The sequence below is a fragment of the Cicer arietinum genome, chromosome 1 (assembly GCF_000331145.2).
Source record: "Cicer arietinum cultivar CDC Frontier isolate Library 1 chromosome 1, Cicar.CDCFrontier_v2.0, whole genome shotgun sequence".
Classification (NCBI taxonomy): Eukaryota; Viridiplantae; Streptophyta; class Magnoliopsida; order Fabales; family Fabaceae; genus Cicer; species Cicer arietinum.
Genome location: NC_021160.2, coordinates 51,845,045 through 51,872,927, shown reverse-complemented (window position 1 = coordinate 51,872,927; position 27,883 = coordinate 51,845,045). Strand labels below are relative to the sequence as shown.

At 31.8% G+C, this 27,883-nt stretch overlaps 4 protein-coding genes across 5 annotated transcripts; all 4 read left to right on the top strand.

The window, feature by feature from the left end:
* The first annotated feature begins 2,416 nt into the window (after nucleotides 1-2,416).
* LOC105852028 (uncharacterized) lies at nucleotides 2,417-6,921 on the top strand. Its single transcript, XM_012715443.3, has 5 exons — nucleotides 2,417-2,567; nucleotides 3,686-3,828; nucleotides 3,908-4,231; nucleotides 4,761-6,025; nucleotides 6,119-6,921. The coding sequence occupies exons 2-4, from the start codon at nucleotides 3,715-3,717 to the stop codon at nucleotides 5,340-5,342; spliced, it is 1,020 nt and encodes a 339-aa protein (XP_012570897.1). The 5' UTR covers nucleotides 2,417-2,567; nucleotides 3,686-3,714; the 3' UTR covers nucleotides 5,343-6,025; nucleotides 6,119-6,921.
* On the top strand, nucleotides 5,386-6,921 carry LOC105852030 (protein ANTAGONIST OF LIKE HETEROCHROMATIN PROTEIN 1-like). The gene is made up of 4 exons (XM_012715445.1): nucleotides 5,386-5,397; nucleotides 5,516-6,025; nucleotides 6,119-6,350; nucleotides 6,437-6,921. The coding sequence occupies exons 1-4, from the start codon at nucleotides 5,386-5,388 to the stop codon at nucleotides 6,919-6,921; spliced, it is 1,239 nt and encodes a 412-aa protein (XP_012570899.1).
* Nucleotides 6,922-22,159: 15,238 nt separating this feature from the next.
* Nucleotides 22,160-25,183, top strand: LOC101502907 (AP2-like ethylene-responsive transcription factor PLT2). The gene is made up of 8 exons (XM_073364836.1): nucleotides 22,160-22,472; nucleotides 22,767-23,154; nucleotides 23,307-23,389; nucleotides 23,674-23,762; nucleotides 23,864-23,937; nucleotides 23,999-24,049; nucleotides 24,137-24,213; nucleotides 24,290-25,183. The coding sequence occupies exons 1-8, from the start codon at nucleotides 22,325-22,327 to the stop codon at nucleotides 24,973-24,975; spliced, it is 1,596 nt and encodes a 531-aa protein (XP_073220937.1). The 5' UTR covers nucleotides 22,160-22,324; the 3' UTR covers nucleotides 24,976-25,183.
* A 1,244-nt stretch (nucleotides 25,184-26,427) lies between these two features.
* Nucleotides 26,428-27,738, top strand: LOC101491606 (uncharacterized). 2 transcript variants are annotated; one of them, XM_027332421.2, is made up of 2 exons: nucleotides 26,428-26,597; nucleotides 26,724-27,738. In XM_027332421.2, the coding sequence occupies exon 2, from the start codon at nucleotides 26,792-26,794 to the stop codon at nucleotides 27,341-27,343; it is 552 nt and encodes a 183-aa protein (XP_027188222.1). In that variant the 5' UTR covers nucleotides 26,428-26,597; nucleotides 26,724-26,791; the 3' UTR covers nucleotides 27,344-27,738. The 2 variants fall into 2 exon arrangements, with proteins under 2 accessions (XP_027188222.1, XP_004486950.1); XM_004486893.4 differs by having other exon boundaries at nucleotides 26,430-26,597; nucleotides 26,750-27,738.
* Nucleotides 27,739-27,883: the final 145 nt, after the last annotated feature.

Sequence of the window (27,883 nt, the reverse complement as noted above, 5' to 3'; positions counted from 1 at the left end):
GATCGAACACATTTCAATTTCCTTCCCTTTTCTCTTTCAACACTTGAATGAAAATACTTGAAGACTCCAAATACCTGGTCTTTAGATTTTAAAGGAATTGCCCACACTTTTCTAGAGTGGTTGTCAATAAAAGTAACAAAATATGATGCACCACCAAGAGATTTACTATCAATCATACAAACATCAGTATGAACTAAATCAAGAATATTTTGCCTCCTATGAGGACCAGTATTATGAAAAGAAACTCTATATTGTTTTCCAGCAAAATAATGAGTACAAGTTTTTAGAGACGTATCTTTCACAGGAAGAAAGTTTTTCTTCGCAAGTATGTTGAGTCATTTCTCACTCAAGTGACGAAGGCGCATATGCCATAAATCAGAAGATGCATCTTCAATTGCATTCACTTCTTCCTTGCATAACTTCGTAGGCATCATATAGAGAGAAGTGGAACTTTGCTCCTTTGCAACCACTAGAGACCCTTTGGTGATTTTACATATACCACCACCACCAAAGTAAGTGTGATAACCCTCAATGTCCAAGGCTTTCACCGAAATCAAATTGAGACGAATATTAGGTACATGTCTAACATTCTTCAATTGAAGCTTGGAACCAATCCCAGTTTCAATCCAAACATCCCTCATACAAATAATTTTACATACTCCTTCATCTCCCATTTTTACCATGCCAAAATCACCAGCACTATAAGATGGGAAGAAATCACGCCTAGGAGTAACATGATATGAGGCACCCGAATCAATAATCCAAGTTGAATCCTGACATACAAGGTTTATGAAATAATCATCACAAACAAGGTAGACATTATTAACAGATGCAACTGCTGTTGTATCTTTATCATTTTTCTTCTCTTTGTCTTCATCTCTTTCCCCTGATTGATCTCTCTTAAGGAACTTGTAATTTCTTTTTATGTGAACCGCTTTGCCACAATGATAGCATATCACTTTTTTTCTAGTCCTCGACTTGCTTCTTGACTTGCTACAACTTTCAGAGTTGTCGCGTCTATGGAAGTTTCTAGATTGACTTCTCCCCCGTGACTCTATAACTAGTGCTTCTGACTTTGAGGAAGAACCGATCAAACCACGTTCATTTCTTCGAGCTTCTTCATTCAACATACTCTCTTTAACTATTGACATTTTCAACTTTCCACTTGGAGTTGAATTGGACAACGTCACAACAAGGACTTCCCAATTATCAGGCAAGGAACTCAACAATAACAACGCTTGCAACTCATCATCTAATTTAATTTCTGCAGTTGTCAACTGATTCACTGTATTCTGAAAAATACTCATATGCTCTGCCATTGAATCCTCATCTTTGTATTTCATATTCACCAGCTTTCGAATCAAGAATATTTTATTTTGCACATTCTTTCGTTCATACAACTCTTTTAATTTTTCCCACATCTTGTTAGCATCTATTTCAGTTTTAACATGTGGATACACACTAAGATCCAACCACTGCCTAATCAACGCCACTGCCTCTCTATTCATCTTCTTCCAGTTAGCGTCAGATTTATCTGCGGGTTTAGCAGTGTCACCCTCAATAGGATCGTACAAATCTTTATTGTATAACATGTCTTCCATGAGAGTCTTCCAAAGTGTATAATTAGAAGTGTTGAGTTTAATCATATTGGGACATTTATTTTCCTCCTCCATTTAAATGCACAAATCAAATAATCGAGCTCTAGATACCACTTTGTTGGGGAAAAACCAGAGATAATTAGCGATAACTATCATAATAATGCGGAATATTTTTTCTCCCACCTGTGCAGATAAATGGCCAAACAAAAAATACAATTCCACAGAGCAAAAATAATTAGCAGAAAATTAAACATGAGACAAACACAATTTTTAACGTGGAAAACTTCCCTCAAATTGAGAGAATAAAAACCACGGGACCTAGTCCAGTAAAACTTCCACTATAATAATTAATGGGTACACCAGAGTCTTCCTAATAACAATAGGGAACATCAATCAATAATAACAACCTTATAACAACCTTCCACTAAAGTGGATATGCCAAAGTTACTCTCAGAGAAGATAAAACTACTCAAACTGTATATTAAAATAACAAACTCAGTGGTAGACATAACATACTAAGGGTCTGTTTGATTTTAATTTCAAAATCTCTATTATAGTTTTTAAAAATTTAAAAATAAAAAAATTTGTTTGGGTTACATATTTTTAAAAACTGATTTATAAAATTGTTTTTAATATTATAGTTTTTAAAATTAAAAAAGCAAAACATGTAAACAGTGTTTTGCTTTTGGTTTTTCCAATTTTAGAGTTTTAAAAAGAAAAGACACGGAAAAGTAATTTTCATTAATGGCATAATTGTAATTTTGTTGAACTTATAAAATATAAAAAAATTGCTCATTTCACTGTAGAGAGAAGCAAAAACCAGAGGCAGCCATGGAACCATTCGTGAATTTGAGCTTAAACCCTAAACTTGCAATTCAAACTCTAGCTCGTGATTCAATCAAGTTCATCCACTTCATTTCCTCTTCTTGATCATTGTTGTGTTCTCCATTCTCTCTTATAATTTCTTTGGTTAGTTTTTCTTTTCCTTTCTTTTGATTACCGTTTTTTGAATTTGGGTTTTAATTTGAATTTTATTTTTCGAATTAAGTTGGCTTCATTTGTTGATTTCCTTGGTTTCCTTTGTGTTTTGAATCATGATCTATTTGTAATCAAGTGAAACCTCAATGGTTCCATGGCTAACCAAAATGTAAGATTCTCAAGTGAAATCTCAGTAACTGTAGTACCCAAATAAAGCCAAATAATTAGAGCAAGTTGTTGTGCAGCTTATTATATAGATTAAGATACAAAATCAAATAACTGTGGAGGAATCAAATTCAAATGTTTGCTACTATGTCTAATTGCTACTTATGACTCAAATGAAAGGCTTTCATAAAAAATCTCGTAGACTCGAGAATGGTATTTTCATTCTGTACATGTCAAATCATGAATTAGTAATTGCAGCCAATCTCAACATACTATACTATGTGTCTAATTGAAAGCTGGACATCTATGGGTAGCCGAATATTAGGACTCAAATAATCTTCAATTCAACATTAAAATTCAGATTAAATTAGGGAGGAGTCCCTAGTCATTAAGGAGGCTACTTTAACTATATAGAGACAATGAGGGATCTTAACAAAATATAATGAAAGAATAGGTGTCAACAGATTGAAGAACTGTTAAAGGATGGTGTCACTGTTATGAATGGAAACAAGAGATCAAAATCATGTGCAATTTTAGTTCATTAAACAGAAATGCAGCCAATAGTAAGCACCAAATAACAACATAATTTGTATACTATCAAATAACCTTGCATTCTACTAAAACTCTATACTGGTTAATAAGAAAATACTACAAATTTGAGGGGTGAGGGAGTAGACAATTCATGAATGAGTACTAGTTGAATAAAAGCATGAAATTTATAATGTAGAAAAATAAAAACTACTTGGATTCCTCTGATTTATATATCATGTTCCTTGGTTGTTAACCCCTAACATCAGTCTAATAAATAGATCAGTTTCTCATATGGTTGCATGAAGAGTTATATCAATTTATAGTATATGACACATACATCAGAAGGACCTCCCAACAATTTGGCCGCTTTTGTTATAGCTTCATAACATCGATACATATTGTTTACTAAACAGGTTGGAGAATTAAAAAAAAAAAAAAAAACATGAAGAATTCAAGCTTTCGTTCGCAATTCCTTACGACTTCCTCCTCTTCCGCCACACATGATGCACCCCCAGCTGCGCCTGCAGCCGCTGCTGCGCTTACCTCTGTTGCACAGGTAACCTAGCTACTTACCAAGTTATAGATTATGAATTTTTTTTATCAACTCATTGACTGAGTGATTGAATTGTTTATAGATGGCAATTAATGTTGACAGTCTTGAATCAAAGCTTTGGCCTGACTTTGTAACTAAAGCTTTTATTGATATTATGGTTGACGAAGTTACAAAAGGAAATATGCCAAATGGTGTATTTCATGCTAGAACATGGAACTCAATGACTACTAGGCTGAATTCTATAACTAATCGTTCCTTTAAAATGGATCAACTAAAGGCAAAAATGCACCGGCTACGAGCCATGTATCGCGAGTTCTATTCACTTTTGCAGAACACTGGATTTGGGTGGAATGCAGAAACCAACACTGTTACAGCAAGTGAAGAGGTCTGGCGAAATTATCTTCAGGTACTATTTAATAATCAATGCTCACTGATTTGATTATGTTTGTTCAATAATTATTACTATTTTCATTCCATAAACAATAAAAAGCAGAACAAATATTTGAATGGAAGGTTGATGTGTTTTTATGGCTGGTTTTGTGGCTGTTCTGGTGGGAAGTATGGTGCAAAGATGCATCCTGGTATGCATTTTCTCCTTAAGAATTTGCACGCAGCACATAGAGAATTGTAAGAGCTGGATGATGCAATTTTTATTTAATTTCCTGCCTTTCAAATACTATATTCATTCAGATCTTCACACTTCATCATAGGATGAAACCTTTTAACTAATTCTTTACATTGAAACTTCTTTTTCCACCAAGATAAAAAATTCAAAGGTCATTTAATAGTTTTAAATTATGGCTGTGTTTTCATTTTCATTGTCTGAGAATTTTTATACTTTGAAGAATATTTTGATATTTAGTACTACTATTTTTATCCTTTTTTTATATTTTTTAAATTTTCTCATAATTGATGACATGCTTGTACTGTTTCAGGTACATGAGAAAGCTTCTCAATTTCAAAAGAAAGGATGTGACCATTATAAGTTATTGGAAATCCTATTCAACAAAAATAATGCTACTGGAGTACTTCACCATTCATCTACACAAGACCCACCAAATACTGATGAAGAAAATGAGCTTGATAATCAATACCTTAACATTGGAAGTGCAAGTCATGTACGTGTTGATGAAGATGATTCAGACGATGATATACAAGCAATGGAGCGCGTCTCACGAAGTGGAAAACAAAAAGTACAAGTAATATCCAAAAAAGAGTCAACATCACAACAAATGGGACATGCGCTTGCAGCATGGGCTCAAGCATCTTTGGCGAGAGCAGAGAAGTATAGCAGGGATAAGAGTAAGGATAAGAGTAGGGATAGGAGTGTGGAGGCTACCTCGCGTGTAACATTTGATTGTTCGCTAACTAAGTGTGTGGCTGCTCTTGAAGAGATAGAAGGCATTCCAGATGACATCTATGGAAAAACCCTGGAAAAGTTTAAGGATCCTGATTGGAGGGAAATGTTTATGGCAATGTCTAAAGAGAGGAAACGTGGATGGGTACTTAGACTCTAAGGATAACACGTTACTTGAATATGTGGTGATAGTGATTGGATATATGCTTCTCTTAGTACTTTGTTTATGATCTTTATGGTTGCGTACTTATTTCTATTTTCTGAACAATTGTATGCATTTTTTTTTATGAGTTGTTTTGAATTGTTTTGTTATGTTTTGAAATTGTATGACAGGTTGTAACCAGATTTGATGTTGATACAAGTGATGATTCTACTTCTGATGAAAGCGATGATGATTTTGTAGAATTTCTTATTAGTAATGTGATCTATGACTATCATCATAAATTCTTTAATAAAGGAAAGGTTCTAACATCATCATTATCTGGTCGTGAATTTGTTGCTGAAGTATTAAATGGATCTGAAACAAGTTGTTTTGATTTATTTCGGATGAAGAAGGAATGTTTTCTTAATTTTTGTAATGAATTAAGAGGGAAGAACTATCTAAGTGACTCAAGAGATGTACTTGTCGAAGAGAAGGTTGCCACTTTTTTATTCATAATTGGGCATAATGTTCGTCATAGAGTCGCTTCAAACCGCTTTCAACATTCCACAGAAACAATCTCACGCAATTTCAAGGAAGTATTAAGGGCAGTGTGTCGATTGGGAAAAGAACTCATAAAACAAGAGTCCATAGAGTTGCCTGAAAGAATTAAGAATAATTCAAAATACTATCCTTGGTTCAAGGTATGCACATCATATTATCAAAATTATTTGAGTTCGGTTCAATTATCTTTATTATTTTGTTCTGATTCTATTTAATTGTGTTATGCTTTATAGAATTGCATAGGTGCAATAGATGGTACACATATAAGTGCATGGGTTCCTGCAGAGAAACAAATTTCATGTAGAGGTAGAAAGACAACAATCACGCAAAATGTCATGTGTGCTTGTGATTTCAACATGATGTTTACATATGTATATTCTGGGTGGGAAGGAAGTGCACATGATTCAAAAGTTTTTTTGGATGCAATTTCAAATCCAAATGCAGGATTTCCTTGGCCACCTAGAGGTAAATCGTAATATTATAATAAAATTACAATATGTCGATGAGTTAATGAATTTAACTAGTAGAGCTAACATATTTTTTTTACGAAGGTTCATTTTATCTCGTTGATTCTGGGTATCCATGTACTAGAGGTTTGCTTCCTCCTTATAGGGGTGAAAGATATCATGCCCAAGAATATAGAGGCCAAGGTAGACAACCTAGGAGTCCCGAAGAGTTATTTAACTACAGACACTCATCTCTACGGATGACAATTGAACGTTGTTTTGGGGTGTTGAAAAATAGATTTCCTATTTTGAAGTTGATGCCTCCTTATAAACCTTCCAGACAAAGACTTATAGTAATAGCTTGTTGTACTATTCATAACTACATACGTAAGTGGAATTTACCAGATGAATTATTCAACATATGGGAAGCAATGGATCCTATGGAACTTGAGAGGGTGAATGAAAGTTCAGGCATAGAAGGAACAAGCTCCAACGATAACTTAACTAGATTATCTGATGAAGGTGCGGTTGAAATGACAATGAGTAGGAATCGTATTAGAGATAGGATGTGGGTACACCATCACAATTAGTTGGACAAATTACTATCTTTTAGATTTCATTATATACAATGTTGGTGGATATTTCTTAAATACTTGTGTTGTTTCGGCTTAATTTTTATGTTCTTGGTGGATAATATATATGCTAAATTTTTATATACTTTTTTCTTCAATTGAGTTTTAAAAATAGTGATCAAATAATATATTTTTATATTACAATTAAATTTGAAACTCTATTCACTTGAAATTAATCTTATTTTATAAAAAATTAAGGAAGTGAACAATAATGGACAAGTGTTCATTAAACTATTTTAATAAAAATATATTTATTAATTATACTAAAATATATTACTTGTATTTAAATGTTATTAGTTGAATTTTTCTATCTTTTTAGTTTTATTATTTAATATAAGAAAAACAGATTTTGAAAATTATATTACCAAATAGTTTTTTTAATTCTCTATTTAAAATCTATTTTTAAAAATTAGATTATCAAATAGGTTTTTTCTTTTTCTCATCTCTAAAACTGTTTTTAAAAACAAGTATCTCAAACAAGTTTTTTTCTTTAATTCTATTCTTTAAAACAATTTTTAAAATCAAATTTATACAACAATTTTTAAAAACTAAAATGTAAAAGTGTTTCAAACAGGCCCTAAATTTGTAGATCAAATGGAGCAAGTTTGCTACACACCTGTTACCACCACCGGAACCAAATCCTTATTTTTCTTCTCTGACAGCTGTTCTCTTTCATTCTTCTAATTCTTAGGATTTCTAAATCCCTTTTATTTCCTTTACGTGGGTCTAGCCCAATAATACCTTTTTTTTTCTTTCTTTTATTTCAATAATAATAATACTAATAATAATACTAATACTAATAAAACTAGTGGGTTCCACTTGAGGAGTGAACCCACCCAACAACAGCAAAATAAAATAGAATAAAATGAAAAGTGGAATTGAACGAATTTCAATGTTTGAGTATTTTATAACTCAAAGGAACAAAACTTTGATTCTATTATTTAGAAAATAGACGGATGAAATGAGTTATAATTTTTTTATTCGTTTTTTACCCTTACTTCAAAATTATTATTAGATCATATCTGTTCCCTTTTCTTTCCTGTGACATATTTAACCAGAAAACAAATTTTTGCTACATGTTTTGGTTTGATTTGGAATACACCAATGTCTCAACCATCGACTAAAGTAACAAATTAATAAAATATTTGTCAAAAAATAAATATAACCAAGAAATATTATAACATAAACCGTAAACCCACGATGCACAATAAGATGATAATTTTAAAAACAAAAGCATTAACAAAATACTATCTGAGAAGCCGTGTTCCCCTAAATTAATGGTCAAGGTTCTTCATAATTTTATGTTAACAAATATCGAATAAAGCTCATGTTTGAACTATATCAAATAGAAAATATAAGAATTAGTATTAAATGGCACGTGAGATGGTTGTCAGGTTGTGTAAAGAGCACACAAAAAGGAACGTAAGAAAATGTTTGGTTGCGTGAAGAATACACGAGAAACTCCAAAGAGAAAAAAATGTTATATCTTACGATAAAAAAAGATGAAATTGTAATTTTAGCATTAATTATAAAACTGAAATAACTAAGGATTCCATGTAAGATTTATGGGTCACATATGTAATTAATTAGTAAAGTGTGTTAGGGTCATTATATAATTAGCCAATAAACTAGGGGTCAAATAAAATATAATAGTTTATGGCTAAAGAGCATAATGGTTATGAAAATTAATAGTGTAGATACCAGGCAGTTTCTAATTTAATGAGGGGCTGAATTGGAAATACTGCAATTTGGGATATAACTAATAATAGTTATATATAGGGGTAATGGTCCTCAAGGCAAACACAACAAGACTATTCAGTTTCAAAACCCTAAAGGAGAAAATTCTCTGGTTCTCTCTATCCCCATCAAGAGAGCAAGGTCTTCAGGGTGTTTTGCTGAGGAAGATCACTCAACCCATTGGCTCTATCATCATCATCTCAGGATTTCATTAATGGCAATTCCCACAGGTACGCTTCCGCATTTGGCTATTCATCATGTAATTGACATGGATTGTTGAGCACAACGTTATTAAGGTTTTTCCAACAATTGGTATCAGAGCCCACCATGTTTAATTCATGATGAAATTCGGTTATTGTCTATGTTTAGGATTCAATTTGGGAATTTTGACATGATTGAAAAATTAGGGTTTGTAATTTGGGAATTTGGGAATTTTGATATATATATTATGGAATCCATATTTTTAACGTGTTTGAAAAATTAGGGTTTGTAATTTGGGAATTTGGGAATTTTGATATATATATTATGGAATCCATATTTTTAACGTGTTTGAAAAATTAGGGTTTGTAATTTGGGAATTTGGGAATTTTGATATATATATTATGGAATCCATATTTTTAACGTGTTTGAAAAATTAGGGTTTGTAATTTGGGAATTTGGGAATTTTGATATATATATTATGGAATCCATATTTTTAACGTGTTTGAAAAATTAGGGTTTGTAATTTGGGAATTTGGGAATTTTGATATATATATTATGGAATCCATATTTTTAACGTGTTTGAAAAATTAGGGTTTGTAATTTGGGAATTTGGGAATTTTGATATATATATTATGGAATCCATATTTTTAACGTGTTTGAAAAATTAGGGTTTGTAATTTGGGAATTTGGGAATTTTGATATATATATTATGGAATCCATATTTTTAACGTGTTTGAAAAATTAGGGTTTGTAATTTGGGAATTTGGGAATTTTGATATATATATTATGGAATCCATATTTTTAACGTGTTTGAAAAATTAGGGTTTGTAATTTGGGAATTTGGGAATTTTGATATATATATTATGGAATCCATATTTTTAACGTGTTTGAAAAATTAGGGTTTGTAATTTGGGAATTTGGGAATTTTGATATATTTTATTTGGATATAATAAATATATGTTCAAGGTCAAGTTTGACACTTTTGAATGAGTTAATTGAAACTTGACGTCGCCAAAGTGACCTCTCTTGTCTAAATTGCTCGTGAAGAGTGTCAAATGGCTGTGTATATGTTTATTCATGCGGGTATTGACCGGCCCAAAGGAAAGTTAATATTTAGCAGAATTACATGGTACACATGCGATGATAAATGTGTGACAATCATTTGGTATACATGTGAGCAGTAAATCGGCCCAAAGGAAGGTTTATTGTTTGACATGTCTTATTGTCAATATTTGATCGTTGCAACAAGAGTACCACTAGCAGTTGGTGTTACTGTCCAAAGACTTGACATCAATGGTGCACTGGGTATCTTGAGATGGGTTAAATTCCATGATTTGAACATATGTATTTATTTATTTATTGATTTATTTTCCTATAATGTGAGTTTCTAAGTTTCGTTCTTTATTTAATTTACAACATCGGTTGCTTCCATATCTGCAAATTTGAGTTCTATTCCTGTCCTTGATGGGACAAATTTTAAGGAATGGAAAGAGAACGTTCTGATTGTTCTTGGCTGCATGGATCTAGACATTGCATTAAGAATTGAACGACCCCCCTACTCCTAAGGACTCTAGTTCTTTTGAAGAAAAAATTAGAGTATGAGAAATGGGATCGCTCAAATCGCATAAGTCTTATGATCATAAAGCGTGGCATTTCTGAGGTCTTTAGAGGTGCTGTCTCGGATGAGATAGTTACAGCTAAAAATTTCCTTGTTGAGATGGAAAAACGCTTTGTAAAAAGTGATAAGGCTGAAACAAGTTCTTTGCTTCAGAATTTAATTTCCATGAAGTATCAAGGCAAGGGAAATATAAGAGAGCACATTATGATGATGTCCAACATTGCTTCTAAGCTTAAAGGTCTAAAGCTTGAGTTGTCAGATGACTTACTCATTCATTTAGTATTGTTGTCTCTTCCTTCGCAATTCAGTCAGTTTAAGGTGACTTATAATTGTCAAAAGGAGAAATGGACTCTTAATGAGCTCATTTCATTATGTGTGCAAGAAGAGGACAGGCTGAAGCAAGATAGGACTGAAAGTGCTCACTTTACTAGCATCTCTAAAGACAAGGGCAAAAGGAAAAGAATTGAGGAGCCCAAGAACAAAGCTGCTGCTAAGGGTCCAGAACAAAAGAAGCAGACTAAGGATAACAACTGCTTCTTCTGCAGGAGTTCTGGACACGTGAAGAAGGATTGTGCCAAATATCACGCTTGGCGTGTTAAGAAAGGTATGATTCTGTCTTTGGTCTGTTCTGAGGTTAATTTAGCTTCAGTACCTAGAAACACTTGGTGGTTAGACTCTGGTGCAACTACTAACATCAGTGTTTCAATGCAGGGTTGCCTGAACTTCCGAAAGCCTAGTGATACTGAAAGATGGATCTATGTAGGAGATGGGAAGAAGGTAGAAGTTGAAGCCATAGGAAAATTTAGATTATTATTAAGTTCCGGTCATTATTTGGATTTAAAAGACACTTTTGTTGTACCGTCATTTAGACGGAATTTGATCTCTATTTCTTATTTGGACAAATCAGGATATTATTGTTCATTCGGGAATAAAGAATTTACTTTGTCTTTAAATTCGAATGTTGTTGGAACCGGTTTACTTTCTGGTTATGATAATCTTTATTTGTTGGAAACTGTGGCTAACTATAATGAAACCTTGAATGTGGAATCACGTGGTACTAAGCGGAAAATTGACAATTTCAATTCAGGGGTGCTTTGGCACAAGCGTCTAGGTCACATCTCTAAAAATAGAGTTGAACGACTTGTGTCAGATGGAATTTTAGATTCCATTGACTTCACAGACTTTAACGTTTGTGTAGCATGCATTAAAGGAAAACAGACTAAAGATAAGAAATTAGGCGCATATAGAGCTACAGACGTCTTAGAATTGATACATACGGACATCTGTGGGCCATTTCCAACTCCTTCTTGGAATGGTCAACAATATTTTATATCATTCATAGACGATTATTCTAGATATGCCTACCTTTACCTAATTCACGAAAAGTCCCAATCAATAGACGTGTTCAAATCCTTTAAGGCAGAAGTTGAGAATCAACTTAATAAAAGAATTAAAAAGGTCAAATCTGATCGTGGTGGTGAATACTACGGCAGATATGACGGTTCAGGTGAACAACGTCCGGGACCATTTGCCAAATACCTAGAGGAATGTGGAATCGTCCCACAATACACTATGCCGGGGTCACCCAGCATGAATGGTGTAGCTGAAAGACGAAACAGGACTCTTAAGGATATGGTAAGGAGTATGATTTGTCATTCCACCTTGCCAGAGTCACTCTGGGGAGAGGCATTAAAAACAGCAGCATACATTCTTAATAGAGTACCAACTAAGGCAGCGGCTAAAACACCTTATGAGCTTTGGATTGGGCGTAAGCCTAGTCTGAAGCACCTTCATGTTTGGGGATGTCCAGCTGAGGCAAGGCCTTATAGGCCGAATGAAAAGAAATTTGAACCCCGAACAATTAGCAGCTATTTTATAGGGTACTCAGAAAAATCAAGGGGCTATAAATTTTATGATCCTAATTTGAGAACAATTTTTGAGACGGGAACGGCAACGTTCTTTGAGGATATTGAGTTTGGGGGGAAGATTAAGGTTAAAGATTTTGTCTTTGAGGAAGAATCGGTAACAATTCCAGAACTGATTCTTCCACCAATTGACTTTCCCATTATTGAACAAACTCAAGATGATCTGGTTGTTCAGGAAGAACAAAATCCAGATCAAATTCAAGATCCTCAAGAACAAGTGCCTCAAGAGCCAGCTCCATTGCGGAGATCCACTAGAGAAAGGAAAAATGCTATTTCGGATGATTATGTAGTATTTATCAATGAGGTAGAGGAAAATGTTGGCATGACGGAAGACGACCCAGTCAACTTTCATCAAGCCATGCAAGATTCTCGTTCAGATAAGTGGATCGAAGCAATGAATGAGGAGTACAAGTCTATGCAAGACAATTCAGTTTGGGAACTTATCCCATTACCTGAAGGAAAGAAACCCATTGGTTGCAAATGGATTTTTAAAACCAAGCGGGATTCCAATGGTAATGTGGAGAGATATAAGGCACGTCTTGTAGCTAAGGGTTATACTCAAAAGGAAGGGATTGATTATAAAGAGACTTTCTCTCCGGTTTCATCGAAGGACTCTTTAAGAATAATCATGGCTCTTGTTGCTCACTTTAATTTGGAGCTTCATCAAATGGATGTAAAAACAGCTTTTCTCAATGGCGACATTGATGAGACGATCTATATGGTGCAGCCAGAAAACTTTGTGTTGGGAGACCCAAAGAATATGGTGTGCAAACTAAGAAAATCCATTTATGGGCTAAAACAAGCTTCTCGTCAATGGTACCATAAATTTCATCAAGTAATTCTCTCATTTGGTTTTGAGATGAATACAGTTGATGATTGTGTGTATCATAAGTTCAGTGGGAGCAGACATATTTTCCTGGTCTTGTATGTTGATGACATACTGCTTGCCACTAACGATATAGGCATGTTGCACGAAACTAAGAAATTTCTATCAAAGCATTTTGAGATGAAAGATCTTGGTGACGCCTCTTTTGTATTAGGAATTCAGATACACCGAGACAGATCTCGAGGTATTCTTGGATTGTCACAAAAGAGCTATATCGATAAGGTTCTCAAAAGGTTTGGGTTACAGGATTGCAAACCAGGGGACACCCCAGTTGCTAAGGGAGACAAGTTTAGTCTCAAACAGTGCCCTAAGGGAAGTTTGGAAATTCAAGAAATGCAAAAGATCCCTTATGCTTCAGCTGTAGGGAGTCTTATGTATGCCCAAGTATGTACGCGTCCAGACATAGCGTTCATAGTAGGGATTTTAGGCAGATATTTAAGCAATCCAGGTCTTGACCATTGGAAAGCAGCCAAGAGGGTCATGAGATATTTGAAGAGAACAAGAAACTACATGCTCACATATAGGAGGTCAGACCAGTTAGAGATCACTGGGTACTCTGACTCGGATTTTGCGGGATGCCAAGACAGCTTAAGATCAACTTCAGGCTATGTCTTTCTGTTAGCTGGTGGAGCAGTTTCTTGGCGTAGTGCCAAGCAAGGTCTTACTGCCTCATCAACTATGGCAGCAGAGTTCGTAGCAATCCATGAGGCATCTGACCAGGGCATTTGGCTGAGAAATTTTGTCACGGGGCTGCAAATAGTTGAAGGGATTGAAAGACCACTCAAGTTGTATTGTGACAATAGATCAGCAGTCCTGTATTCTAACAATAATAGGAGCTCAACCAAGTCAAAGCACATTGACATTAAGTTCCTAGTTGTTAAAGAGAAGGTACAAAGTGGACAGATATCCATAGAACACTTAAGGACAAACTCCATGATTGCGGATCCACTCACTAAAGGTCTACCACCCAAGGTCTTTCATGAGCATACTGCTCACATGGGTGTGCTACAGTTTGAGGAATCTTGATTTTAGTGGGAGTTTCGTCCATTATGTAATTCATGTTCTATGTTTAATTGTAAAGTACAAATACATTGTATTTGGACTTTCTGATCAGAAATAAAGTTTAAAGTATTCAGTTTTTGGTTACTTTGTACATTTAAGTTATGGTATGATCTCATTCGATAAAGTAGGACCAGTTGAAAATTGACATGCATTGACCAACTTCATGTAATTTTCATGCTACACTTTTCATAATGGGTCTATGTCATTTAGTTGTGTCAGTACGGGTGATCATTGATGGGTTTAGTTATGCTTATTATGACGAAAGCCTCTTTGGTTCCATGTGCTGATATGATTAATGGACGGGACAATTTGGATTATACTCAAGGTAATTATAATGACATTTTTTGACGTCATAAAGTCTAACACACTCCTAAGGATACATGTGTGACCAGTGGGAGATTGTAAGATTTATGGGTCACATATGTAATTAATTAATAAAGTGTGTTAGGGTCATTATATAATTAGCCAATAAACTAGGGGTCAAATAATATATAATAGTTTATGGCTAAAGAGCATAATGGTTATGAAAATTAATAGTGTAGATACCAGGCAGTTTCTAATTTAATGAGGGGCTGAATTGGAAATACTGCAATTTGGGATATAACTAATAATAGTTATATATAGGGGTAATGGTCCCCAAGGCAAACACAACAAGACTATTCAGTTTCAAAACCCTAAAGGAGAAAACTCTCTGGTTCTCTCTATCCCCATCAAGAGAGCAAGGTCTTAAGGGTGTTTTGCTGAGGAAGATCACCCAACCCATTGGCTCTATCATCATCAGGATTTCATTAATGGCAATTCCCACAGGTACGCTTCCGCCTTTGGCTATTCATCATGTAATTGACATGGATTGTTGAGCACAAGGTTATTAAGGTTTTTTCAACATTCCATCCCATACCTTCCAAATTAGAGGAGAAAAAAATTTAAGGTAAGCAATGTAATCTAGTGGATAGATTCTATTGAATTTCATTCCTTTTATTAGTATTTAAACAATGAAATATCATATCATTCTATTTTATTTCATTACAATATTGCATACCACCGACATAACCTTATAAACTCAAGCTGCACTTTGCTCGAAGAACAATACAAACTCTTTTTTAATCTTTTTCAGTAGAAATTCAAACCCAACTTACCACATTGTGGGAGTTTAGTATTTCTACTTGCCTAACTTCAATGGTTTCTTTTTTGGAATAAGACCCAAACCCATTGGTGTAACAATACAAACTTAGCGCTAAAGCTAAACTATATATTATTAAAATAATTCAGGTTGAAAGTTGAGTGGAAGAATCTACTACTCTCTCTAAACTTAAATATAAGTAATTTTGTGTGAGCAAAAATTTATATATTTAAATAAAAAACTTTACTATATAAAAAGATTTTAAAAATATTAATTATATAATATCAATATTTATAAATTATTAAATATCTTACTATACACGACTATGTGCACCAACTTTCGTTTTTGGAGCGCCTAATTTCCACGTGACACGAACACTTTCCCGACGTTTCTTTCCCACCTCTTGTTAGAATTCTGAAACTTTTCTTTGGATCCTCGTGACCTTATTTTTATTATCCCTCAACACAATTACTAAACCATCCCCCCTTCCTCTCAACACGAGTACTCGTGAACTTGGAACAACACAAGGGTATTACAGTTATTTTAAGCAGTAATAACATTCTACTGTGTGGTCAATGTTCTTTATCGCATTCGTGTTTTTTAGCGCGAGCATGCATACCAGATAATTGACCCTTCTATGTTATTTGAAAACAAAGGCCAAAAAGAGAACCTGAAACAAAAAGTAGCAACTGACACATGTCGATCACAATCCTTACGAATCTTATGACTTCAATGGGTTTGACCGGAATTACCTTTTCATTCCGGAGACTTGAAATTAAAAATTAACATGGTTAGATATTATCAAATTAGACAATTTCTATGATACTTTAAAAAAATAGAAATGCATATGTAATTTTAATTTTTTTAAATAATAAATGTATTTTTTTCCTTACATCAGTACCTATATATAATATATTAAGTTGACTAAATTTTTTATACCAATATATTTATCTTTTTTATTTTAATCCTCTTAAATTTGATTAAAAAAATTTCAATTTTTTTATTTTAATTAAAATTAAAATCAAAGTAAACTAAAAAGTTTTTAACTTTTTCCCTTCCTTTCGCGAAACCCTCCATCACCGTGAAAAGTTTTTTTTCTCTGTCTCACTCTCAATTCGCTCGTGTTAGTGTCGATGTCATCTTGGTACTATTGACCATGCATCGCTATTTTTGCGCCGTCCTCTTCAAGTTTGTCTAAGGTTCTTAATGAACTAACAATGAAGATTAACAATGCGGAATGGAGGTGATAGACAGTGCAGTAGAGAGATAACAGAAGGAGAGTAGAAATTTGACTAATTCTTTTATATAGTTTAATTAATAAATATTAATCAATTTAAAATAGAACAAATATATAAAACTTCAAAATTTAGTGGTGTTAAATTTAAAATATGATAAAACTTACTCATAGATGATATGTTATTAATCTATCAGTGATTTAATTTTATAGTATCATGACATGTTAATTTTCAATTGTAGTCTTCATCAAATCAAATCATCAATAATTTAATGACATATCATCTATAAATAAGTTTGAACGTAGTTTAAATTTAATGCCATCAATTTAAAATTATAAAAATAATTTAAAAAAATGTTGATAAATTTAAAATAGGACGGATATGTAATAAATAAATAAAAATTATCCATATATTTGTTATTGTAGACCACCAATACCAATATTGATGATAATGTCATACAATTTTCTTCTTACTATTGGCTAAAACATTTAACTTCACTAAAAGAGTAAAATTAAGGAACGAATCATAGTAGTCCTCATATATACAAAAAGAAATAGATTCTTCTTGCATTTACTTGTTTTAAATGTTAAGAATCTAAATATAAAAATATTTTATTAAAAGTGTATTAAAAATGTATATTTAATTTTAATTAAATTGCAATTTTAATCTTTATTTTTATCAATTTATAAAATCGGTCATTCTATTTTAAAATTTAACAAAAAAAATGACGATATGAGATACTTTAAAATAATGTGACATATGATATAATGATTTATAATTATTAATATCCATTAAATCACAATAAAATCTTTTTCAAATTTAACTATCAACTTCAATTTTTTTTTTTGTAATTTAATTAATATCATATCAATAATTAATATATATAGGTAGATATATTATGAAATCCTATGTCATATGATTAAAACTATATCAAATCATCATTGTTTAGTTCAAAAATCTAAATAAAAATTTAAACTGTGACTTATAAAATAAGGGGACCAATTCAATGAATTGTTGAAAATAAAAAAATTAAAATTCAATAAAACTTTTAATTTTTTGAAAGTTAAACTTTTGATTTTGTAAATGCAAGTTTCTTTTTTTTTTTCATTTGTTAACAAATGTCTTTAGAGTATTTATAACAAGATTTTTTTTTTCCTTTTAATTTTCATTTTCATTTTCATTTTCATTTCTGTATTTTGCACCTCCCTCCATTAATTCTCAGGTATATATGGACAAACGAGAGTCTATAATCAAGAATTGGTTCTGTGGATTTAGGTTAATGGGGATATTTAGCTTTCTTTCCACTGTGTAGGATTTATTGTTCTTGTATAAGTTAAAAGGTGGAATCGAATGAAGCGAGATAAGTGGAGTTTTGCTCCCTTAATGTGGTGCACTTTAGTCAAATTAGAGTTTTGTTTATGTCAAATAATTTGGCGGGAAACGTGCGTCAACAACACTGTCAGATATTTCAAATTGTTTATTTACACGGACAGTTCCATTCACTTTTTTTTTAATTTTTTTTTATATTGACAAATCAATATTTTTATAAATATAAATAAGTTAATGAAATTTCAAGTACGTTGATCATAAATTTGAATTAATTAAATATACACATATTAATCTTAAAAAAGGTAAATTTTAATAAATATTTTTGGGACACTTGTTAAGATTCTAATAGTAAAAATTTAATCTTAAAATTTTTGCTACAATTCACTGAAATGTTAATTTTTGATTTTTTCATACAATATTTGTCTTTTATTTCTTTTTTTAATTCATTAACAAGTGGTCTTTGGATACTTGTTAGTCTAAGAAAAAATATGTAGTGAATTTAATGTGTCAATTTAACGTATCAATGTTACTAAAATATCTTTTATATATGAATGTGTTCAATTTAATTTTTTATTTTCTAAAATAATTAGTAGGACTAATAAAGAGTATATTTCGAAAAAGAAAAAATATAATAATAAGTTCATTGAATAACTTGAAAGATGCATATATTTAAGGGCAAATTAGTTTCTCAAAGTGATATGTCATTAAAGAGAAATGTAATACTAATACTATTTTGGCCAAGTTAATTAGCTCCAAAACGGGCAATGATTTAATTATAAATATCTGGCAGACTCAATTTTATTGTAGGTAGAATCAATGATTCAATGACTTCTCTACATGTAGCCTAATCAGTAAAAGATAAAGTTGTATAAATGATTTACTCGTTTATTTGGTTGTTATAAGAAAATAACGATGGTTTGGTTTATGATTTTAAAATTTTCCCGTTGCGTTTGTGTTTGTGTGTTTGATTATGTTCCTTTAATTTTCTTTATATCTATTTTTCCCAACATATGGTATCATCATCATTTTTTTGATTCTGTTCATGGAAATAAAATTTATAGTATGATATGTGGTTGCAACATTATCTGATATTCTACGTTAGAAAAGAGGGGTAATTCTATGAAATTGTTATTTGGAAAGGTTCTAGCTAAGAAAGCTTGGTACTTAAGTGGTACTTTGTGACTTATGTCTCTATTTTGAAAACATATTTGGTGCACAATTACATGTATACATCAGCATTAAAAATGTGAAGTTTTGCACATAAAAATTTGATGAAATAACCAACTTTAGTTTGTGAAAAAACCTAATCAACAATGTTGATACAATTGTGATTACACAAGTGTTCAAAATGACATGGGCATTGATTGACATTGATGCAAGGAGTGGTGTGTGATTACATCGATTGTAGAAGAATTCTCTCACAAAGACAATAGAAATTTGCAGTATAAAGTTTCAGTTTGGTTTTCGTCATGAATAAAAATCTTTAGAGTGGTTTAATTTCAATTGAAAATTCTTGGAGTAGTTTAGTTTTAGGTGAAAATTCTTTGATTAGTTTAGCTTGAAATGCAAATTCTACGAATGGTTTAGCTTCAAATGAAATTTTTTTGGGGTAGTTTAACTTCAAGTGAAAATTCTTAGAATGATTTAACTTCAAGTGGATATTTCATGAGTAGTTTAGCTTCAAGTAAAAAATATTGAAGTGGTTTAGTTTAAAATTTTTGGAATTATTTATTTCAAGTGAAATATATATATATTTTTTTTATGGTGGAGTATAACAATTCATTTTATTTATGATTATTGATTATAGGAACGACACAACACATTTGGAGGCCTAAAACAAATTTTAATATGAGGCATAAAATGTATTTTTTAAATTTTAACATTACATCGCTAAATTAATATAATTGATGTCATGTAATATTTATTTTTCAATTGATTTAATATTATTGAAAAAATATTAAATTTAAAAAAAGATTTATATGTTTTAATTTTAAAAAATATTAAAATCTAAGGCTAAATTTTTTTTAAGCGTTTTAGTAAAGTAAAAATTTTATTTTTCATAGAAGTTGTTTTATCGACTTTACTCTCGGATCGACTCTGATTGTTGGTGTAAACAATAAAAATATCATATATATCATTCCTAATCAATGTGGAAATAGTTGAAATTGATTGAAATAATATATGATGAAATTAATAGTCGCACATTATTTAACATTGCAAATGAAGAGAAAAATAGAAGTTATTTTTATCACTAGTCTTTGTTACATATATTCTACTCGATTTTAAATATAAAAAAAAATTAATTAATAAAAATTGATATATATTAATTTAAATTGATATATTTAAGACAACAGTACTTACTATGTTACCTTGTATATTTTCACTTAGTGTATTTGTGCTGTAATTGCGGTATGTTACGGGATCCAAGCCTAGGTTGAAGCCTTGTCCCACTAGACATCTACTATAGTAGTTGAACATTCCTTAAAATTTTGTTTTTTGTTTTTGAGGCAACATTCCTTAAATTATTGAACAATACTAGTATAGCTTAATAAACCAAGCTTAGACATTAATTCCATAAAATACGAGTTTCGTGCCATGTTGCTATAATCATTTAATTGGGACATATACATGCATTTGATCACAAATCTTAGAGTTTGCAAATTTAATTAGGCATCACTGATCGTAGATAGATACATGATGGTTAATTATCAAGATCTTTAAATTTGTACATTGATCCTAGATTTGAGCTTCATAGATTGAACCTCAAACAAAACAAAGCATAATTAATAAGAAGTTTTAGTTCCAAGTCCTAACGTGGGTTGGTATGAGACATATGAACCTGACGAGTCATTATTTATAATTATTAATTTTAATTTAATTATAGCTTAATTATTTCAAATTCGCCTAGTGGCCTTTTTGACTGGAACAGAAACCGAGTATTTTGGTCAACAGATTTCTACTTGGGGGAACAAACGAAATCCTTCGAATTATATTAGTATTTCTTAATTAATCCTACCATTCAATTGAATCACGTTAATTAATTAATATTAGTGTTTGGAGTAATGTGGAACACAGCATGGTGTTATATTTTGAACAAGAGTGCTTCTTACCCTTTCTTTTAGTACTTTTAATATTTGATATGTGATATTTCTCATATCATATTGCATGTCCGTACATACGCATCTTTTACACATGCATGACTCGGGGATCCACAAATTGAGTTCCCTAAAGCAAATTAATGTATACTAACTAGTATTTAGTATTTATACTCGTGCAAGGGGAAATAATTTTTTCTTAAAATGAGGCGATTAGATATTTAGTTCAACATATAAATAGTTTATTTATTTTCATCAAATTAGTACTTGTGAGAATGGCTAAACTATAATAAGAAAAATTTAAACAGCTAATATTAGTATTGTTAATAATTATTATAATTATACTGAAGGTGGAAATCAAATATTTGACCTATCACTAAATATTTATGGATATCGATATTTAACTAAAAAAATCAAATTTATTGTGATACCAAATATGCACTAAGGATATTATCATGATTGAAATTGATAATTTATTGTTATTTTTTGTATTGAGATTAGCATATGATAGTTGTGGATTTAGAGAATTGTGGAGATGATTTGTAGAGTGTGGGAATGCTGGGTTTTGGGTAGTCTTTAATTTAAGAGAACGAGGTGGAGAGTTCCAATAACCTAACCCAAGTGGGTAGAGAGAGAAACTCCTACTAGGGTTGTTGGATTTTTCCATTTAGAATGGTGGATTTGTCTCTGTACAACAAAGTCTTTCTAAAAGAGTTGAATTCTTAGCTAGTTTCAGTATAACACTCGTGTCTTCATCGTATATTAAATTAATTATCATTGTAGGCAGAGTATATCTTTGTTTCTTTTTTGTTGGAAACGTGGTAAAGGGGTCATAGTCTATACTAATTACATACAACAAACCTTCACAATAGGGGTGAGACAAATACAGCTCATTTTTTATTTCATTTAATTATTTAATGCATAACATAGCAACATAAACAAAGGGCTAAAGTACAAGCAAGGGTGCACTTCAAATATTGTGTACCTCTTTCAACCTCTCTTCTTCCCCACCCCTTTATCTTTTAGCTACTAAGGTTTAAACCCTAGCCGATATCACTTTTTTTCACCCTTTTAAATCTTCTTTTATTTCCAAAACGTACCTCCTCTTCCTCAAAAAGAATAGTCACATTTTTACTTCATATACTTTGGCTCAATGAACTCAAACAACTGGCTTTCCTTTCCACTTTCTCCAACTCATCATTCTTCAATACCACCTCATCTTCAAACAACTCATGAATCTCATCACTTTTCACTTGGAACATTAGTCAATGACACCATGGAAAACCCTTTCCAAAATCATGGTAATTCTAAATACATAACATACTAACAACTATCATTTCATTATCTAAATAGAACTACATGCTTTTAAGCTGATGCACGCACGAACACACACACATACATATATATATATATATATATATATATATATACTACTTCATATCAAAGTATAAATAAAAATTAATCAAAGTTTATGTTTTATGTAGAAAATTTAATTTAATTTAATTTGATACATCAACTATTTCTGTTTATATTTTAAGACAGATAGAGTATATATATATAAAAGATGTTTGTTGATTATTTTATTGATTGAACAGATTGGAATCTGATTAACAGTGATAGCTGCAACGAAGTTCCAAAGGTTGCAGATTTTCTTGGTGTGAGCAAGACAGAAAATGATGAGTCAGATCTTGCAGCCTATAATGAAATGAATAACTCAAATGATAATTCAGAGAATTACCTATTCATGCCGGTACAAAACTCAATGATAGCAACTTGTTCAAGCAATTATGAATATCAAGAAAATGGTAACAATAATCTTCAGTCATTGACATTGTCAATGGGAAGTGGTAAGGATTCAACATGTGAAACCAGTGGTAGTGGTGGTCGTGATAATAATACTAATAACACCGTTGAAGCAGTTGCACCTAGAAGAGCTTTGGATACCTTTGGACAAAGAACTTCAATATATCGTGGTGTAACAAGGTTTGATTAATATAGTTATATTAATTAATTATTGCATGGCTTCTATATACTCATATATTTATGTGTTAATTATAATTAAGTGATGAAATAACAATGTGTTTTTCCTTTTTTTTTTTATTTTTATCTTACAAAATCAAAAAATTTATCTATAGACATAGATGGACTGGAAGGTATGAAGCTCATCTTTGGGATAATACTTGTAGAAGGGAAGGACAATCAAGAAAAGGTCGGCAAGGTAATAATAATGAATAAACTTCAAATAACAACTATATATATATTTATATTTTCTTTAGAATTAAAAATCAAATATATATTTTGAAATATTAAATGGCTAACACACATTCTTATTTTTTCCTCGTCTTTGGCTTCTTATAATTTCCATCATCGATCAGTCTATTTAGGTAAGTGTGATCTTTGTTTATTTCGAATTATTTTCTACTCCCTCTTAAATTTTTTTTAATTTTTTCCAGAATATTAATCATATAAATGATTTAGTTTTACTTTATGAATATGCTATAGGTGGGTATGACAAAGAAGAGAAAGCAGCAAGGGCCTACGATTTAGCAGCACTAAAATATTGGGGGACATCTACCACTACAAATTTTCCCGTAATTAGTACTTGATGTTGCTAATTAATTACTTAATTAGGCCAATAATGCTAACTAGATTCAGATTCAAAATCACCTTATGTTGATTAATTGTGTTTCAGATCAGTAACTATGAGAAGGAAATTGAAGATATGAAGCACATGACAAGACAAGAATTTGTTGCCGCCATAAGAAGGTAATTAATTCATTTAGATAAAAGAAAATGTTCAATTTCATATCTTGATTATAAATTGCAGAAAGAGCAGTGGATTTTCAAGGGGTGCTTCAATGTATCGTGGAGTCACAAGGTACCAAAAATAGGATTAGCTACTAATTAAGCTTGAATTCTTCTCCCTCGACTAAATAACAAATTTTTGTTTTACTAATTATTTAAGGCATCACCAACATGGGAGATGGCAAGCAAGAATTGGCAGAGTTGCAGGAAACAAAGATCTCTATTTAGGAACTTTTGGTAAGCTAAACACTATTTTCTATTGTATAACTGCACCGTCAACTACTTAATTAATAACTGATACTTATTAATATAGGGACTGAGGAAGAGGCTGCAGAAGCTTATGACATAGCTGCAATAAAGTTCAGAGGTTTAAACGCAGTGACAAATTTTGATATGACTCGTTATGACGTGAAATCAATTCTTGAAAGTAACACTCTTCCAATAGGAGGAGGTGCTGCAAAACGGTTAAAAGAAGCTCAAGCTTTAGAATCTTCTAGAAAAAGGGATCAAGATATTTTAGCACTTGCTTCCTCTTCAACCTCAACTAGGATGCAATTACAAGGTTACCCTTTAATGCACCACACGCAATTTCAACACTCACAGCCATTTTTAACACTACAGAACCAAGATTTATCTCATTCTCATTATAACCACGAGTTTCATCAGAGTTATATACAAACTCAGCTTCAGTTAAACCAACAGCACCAAAGGGGATTTTATAATTATAATGGTAATTACATTCAGAATCAACCGGGTTTGATGAACATGATGGAGAATAGTAATGGTGGTGGAGGGTATTTGGGGAATAATAATAATAGTAATAGTAATGAGAATGAGCTTGGAATGTTGGGATTGAATTGTTCGAGTAATAACAATGTTGTAGGAACAGGGGAGGAGGTTGATTATGACATGGCTTCCGGAGGTTATGGAGGTTGGTCGGCGCCGGATTCAAATGCCGGTGGCGGTGTTTTTACAACGTGGAATGATTTGACTAATTAACTTGTCTTCAACACAGGGGAATCGAGCTAACCACTGTGGTGCAACAATAGTTGCCATACAATTTAATTTCTTGTTTTCTTTAATATAATTTCTGTTATATTTATCAAAAGTGAATTTAAAAAGAAAAGGAATTAGGAGTTGACTGCTTTTATTTTCTATAGAATGTTGTCTACTAATCATAAGGATCTATTTGTGTACTTAGCTCATTCTTGATTATTATTATTATTATTAATTTTTTTTGTGTGTGTGTTAGTGTTGGATTAGGTCAATTATTGAAGTACTGACTACTGTATGTCATATTTTCAATATGGGTCGTCTTGCGATATAAGGTCCATATGGGGTGTGCAACTATGAGTTTCAAATCAATATATCTTTTTGTTAACCAAATTCTCTTTTATAATGAAAGAAAAATAGCATAATATTTTTTTTATCCGGATATTGTCGTACTCAAAACTTCATCAAGAAAATCCAATCAGACAAAACCATTGTATATGATGGCAATAAAGTGTGGAATTAATATATTTATTTGTTTCTCTCACATACAGGCAATTAGAGAATATAAATCAATCTTTTATACTAATTGTTCTAAAGTTTCACTTTCGCTTGTATGATTTTATAAAAATATTTGATATATCTATTCGTTATTATACTCTTCTTGAAATTTTCAATACATATAGTGTTATTTTTGCATAAAATCATTGCAACAACGTTTTTTAAAAGAAAAATCACAAGTCTTTTGTATATCAACAATTATATACCTCAACCGAAATATTTGACTTGGTTCATGTAATACTAATTTTTTTGCATTATTTAATGATATTATTGTCATAGTTTGTTTCACATATCACCATAAAATGGTTGTACTATCTCATATAAACAAATACTTTATTTTTGGTCTACTACTACGATGATTAGACAAATAACATGAATCTCTAGGACAATAAAGTACATATATGTTTGAATTCATTCTAATATATTTGTGTAGGTAACGAAATATATCTTGCTATTAGTTTCCTTGGTTGAACTATAATATAGTACTTCAAAATCAGAGTTGTTTCAATTGTAGCACCCCTAATTGAACTATAATATGATACTTCAAAATCAATTGCTTCTTAAGTAATCATTTTTCTCAAAGAATTATCTTGATTTACATTCAGTGTTCTTAAAAATGTTAAAATGCACACCATATATATAATATATTCATCACATTTTATTGGTCCAACCACTAATTTATTTATAGGTATATAAGTTTTAAAAAATAATTTTTGTCATAAAAATGAATTAATGTACATTAAATTTGAAAATGAAATAAAGGATTTTTTCCTAAAAGAATGAAAATTAAAAAAGAAGGGAGAGAGTGAAAAGGTTCTCTTACAATTTTCTGTCCATTTACTTTTATTTCCTCTGAATATCCTATCTGAACCAAACAGGTCAAACTATTAATAAATCTGCGGGCGGTGCGATAGGCAGTAAAATGCAATTACACAACCAACCTCATATAATGTTAGGGCCAGCTCCATACTATTCGCTATCTATCTTGTTATTTCCCATTTTACCCTTGCAGTTGCCGCCTCTTCATTTCACATCGATGCTACTCAACACCATCTTCACTCTCACTTTCGGTACGCTCCTCTAATTCCTTAATCTAATTTTACACCAATTGATTATATGCTATCTAATTCTCCGCAATCCGATCCAAACGTGTTTTTAATCCATCACTAATTCTTTGTTTTAACTGTTAATTCAAGATTTCGTTGTCATCATTTTTCATTAGGTTAATCATCAAGATATTATAAATCGAGTTATTATTATCATAATGGTAAAAGCGTATAAACAAGAACACGTGTACAAGCATCCATGGGAACGAGTAACCTCTGCATCATGGCGAAAATTCACCGATGCAGAGAATAAGCGCGTTTTATCACACATTCTAGAGGTTGATACATTGAATAAAAGTTTAGATCCTTCATCGGGTAAACTTTGCGCGACACGTGCGATAACGGTTCGTTGTCCGTGGCTCGTGCGAAGAATTATCGGTGAAGATATTTGTCAATGTGTTGAAACAACCGTTGTTGATGCGAAATCGCGTTCGATGCAACTTAGTTACCGGAATGTTAATATGGAGAAGTTTATTGAAGTGGAAGAGAATACTAGGTATGATCCGCATCCGGATAATCCGGATGGATGGACGATTTGTCAGCAGGAGACTCGAATTCGGATTAAGCCTTTGTCTGCTTTGGCTTCTATGGCGGAGAAAGTGGAGCAGCGTTGTGCTGATAGGTTTCTTCAGAATAGTGCTAAGAGTAGAGATGTTATGGAGAGGATATGCAAGTATCTTGAGGCTGAGTCTAGCTCCTTTTCATTGTGATTTTTTGAGACATAAGTCTCGGATTTGGATTCTCTGCAGTCATGCAGGTAGTTAGGAAGATTCAATGGCTTGTATTTTAAGTCGATTGGATAAAAGATTGAATAAGAGACGTCTGATTTTTGTTAGAATGTGAGTGTCTGAGTTTTATCGAATGACCGAGATCTTTGTGGGACTGTTTGGTTTTCTTAATCAAGTTCCATGACTCTGTTGTTGTTCATGTTTGTCACTTGTCTTCTAAAGTATTGATTATGATTAGTTGTTCTGTTATAATAGTCATAACTTGAGGTATAAGTGATGATTATCTGTGATGGCTTATCAGGTATTAATCTTGACGGATAAACTTGTGTTTATCTGTTTTTTTAAATAATTTTTTCCACAGAGGTTGGTTTGTTTTCCATGTAAACACTCAATATTGAAAGTGTGCAGATTGAAAATGTTGTTATAGTTGATTTGAACCAAAATAACACAGCAAAATTGAGCTATAAAATGCATGAAAAGCTAACTCGAGGTGTGTGTGTGTATAAACATGTACTCGGCATT

Bases quoted from the DNA above. Each gene is read 5' to 3' on its own strand.
- LOC105852028 (XM_012715443.3), top strand. From the start codon at position 3,715: ATGAAGAATTCAAGCTTTCGTTCGCAATTCCTTACGACTTCCTCCTCT. The intron at 3,829-3,907 runs GTAACCTAGCTA...AATTGTTTATAG, and splicing joins CGCTTACCTCTGTTGCACAG to ATGGCAATTAATGTTGACAG. The intron at 4,232-4,760 runs GTACTATTTAAT...GTACTGTTTCAG, and splicing joins TCTGGCGAAATTATCTTCAG to GTACATGAGAAAGCTTCTCA.
- LOC105852030 (XM_012715445.1), top strand. The intron at 6,026-6,118 runs GTATGCACATCA...TATGCTTTATAG, and splicing joins AATACTATCCTTGGTTCAAG to AATTGCATAGGTGCAATAGA. The intron at 6,351-6,436 runs GTAAATCGTAAT...TTTTTTACGAAG, and splicing joins ATTTCCTTGGCCACCTAGAG to GTTCATTTTATCTCGTTGAT.
- LOC101502907 (XM_073364836.1), top strand. From the start codon at position 22,325: ATGAACTCAAACAACTGGCTTTCCTTTCCACTTTCTCCAACTCATCAT. The intron at 23,155-23,306 runs GTTTGATTAATA...ATTTATCTATAG, and splicing joins ATATATCGTGGTGTAACAAG to ACATAGATGGACTGGAAGGT. The intron at 23,763-23,863 runs GTAATTAGTACT...ATTGTGTTTCAG, and splicing joins CTACCACTACAAATTTTCCC to ATCAGTAACTATGAGAAGGA.
- LOC101491606 (XM_027332421.2), top strand. From the start codon at position 26,792: ATGGTAAAAGCGTATAAACAAGAACACGTGTACAAGCATCCATGGGAA.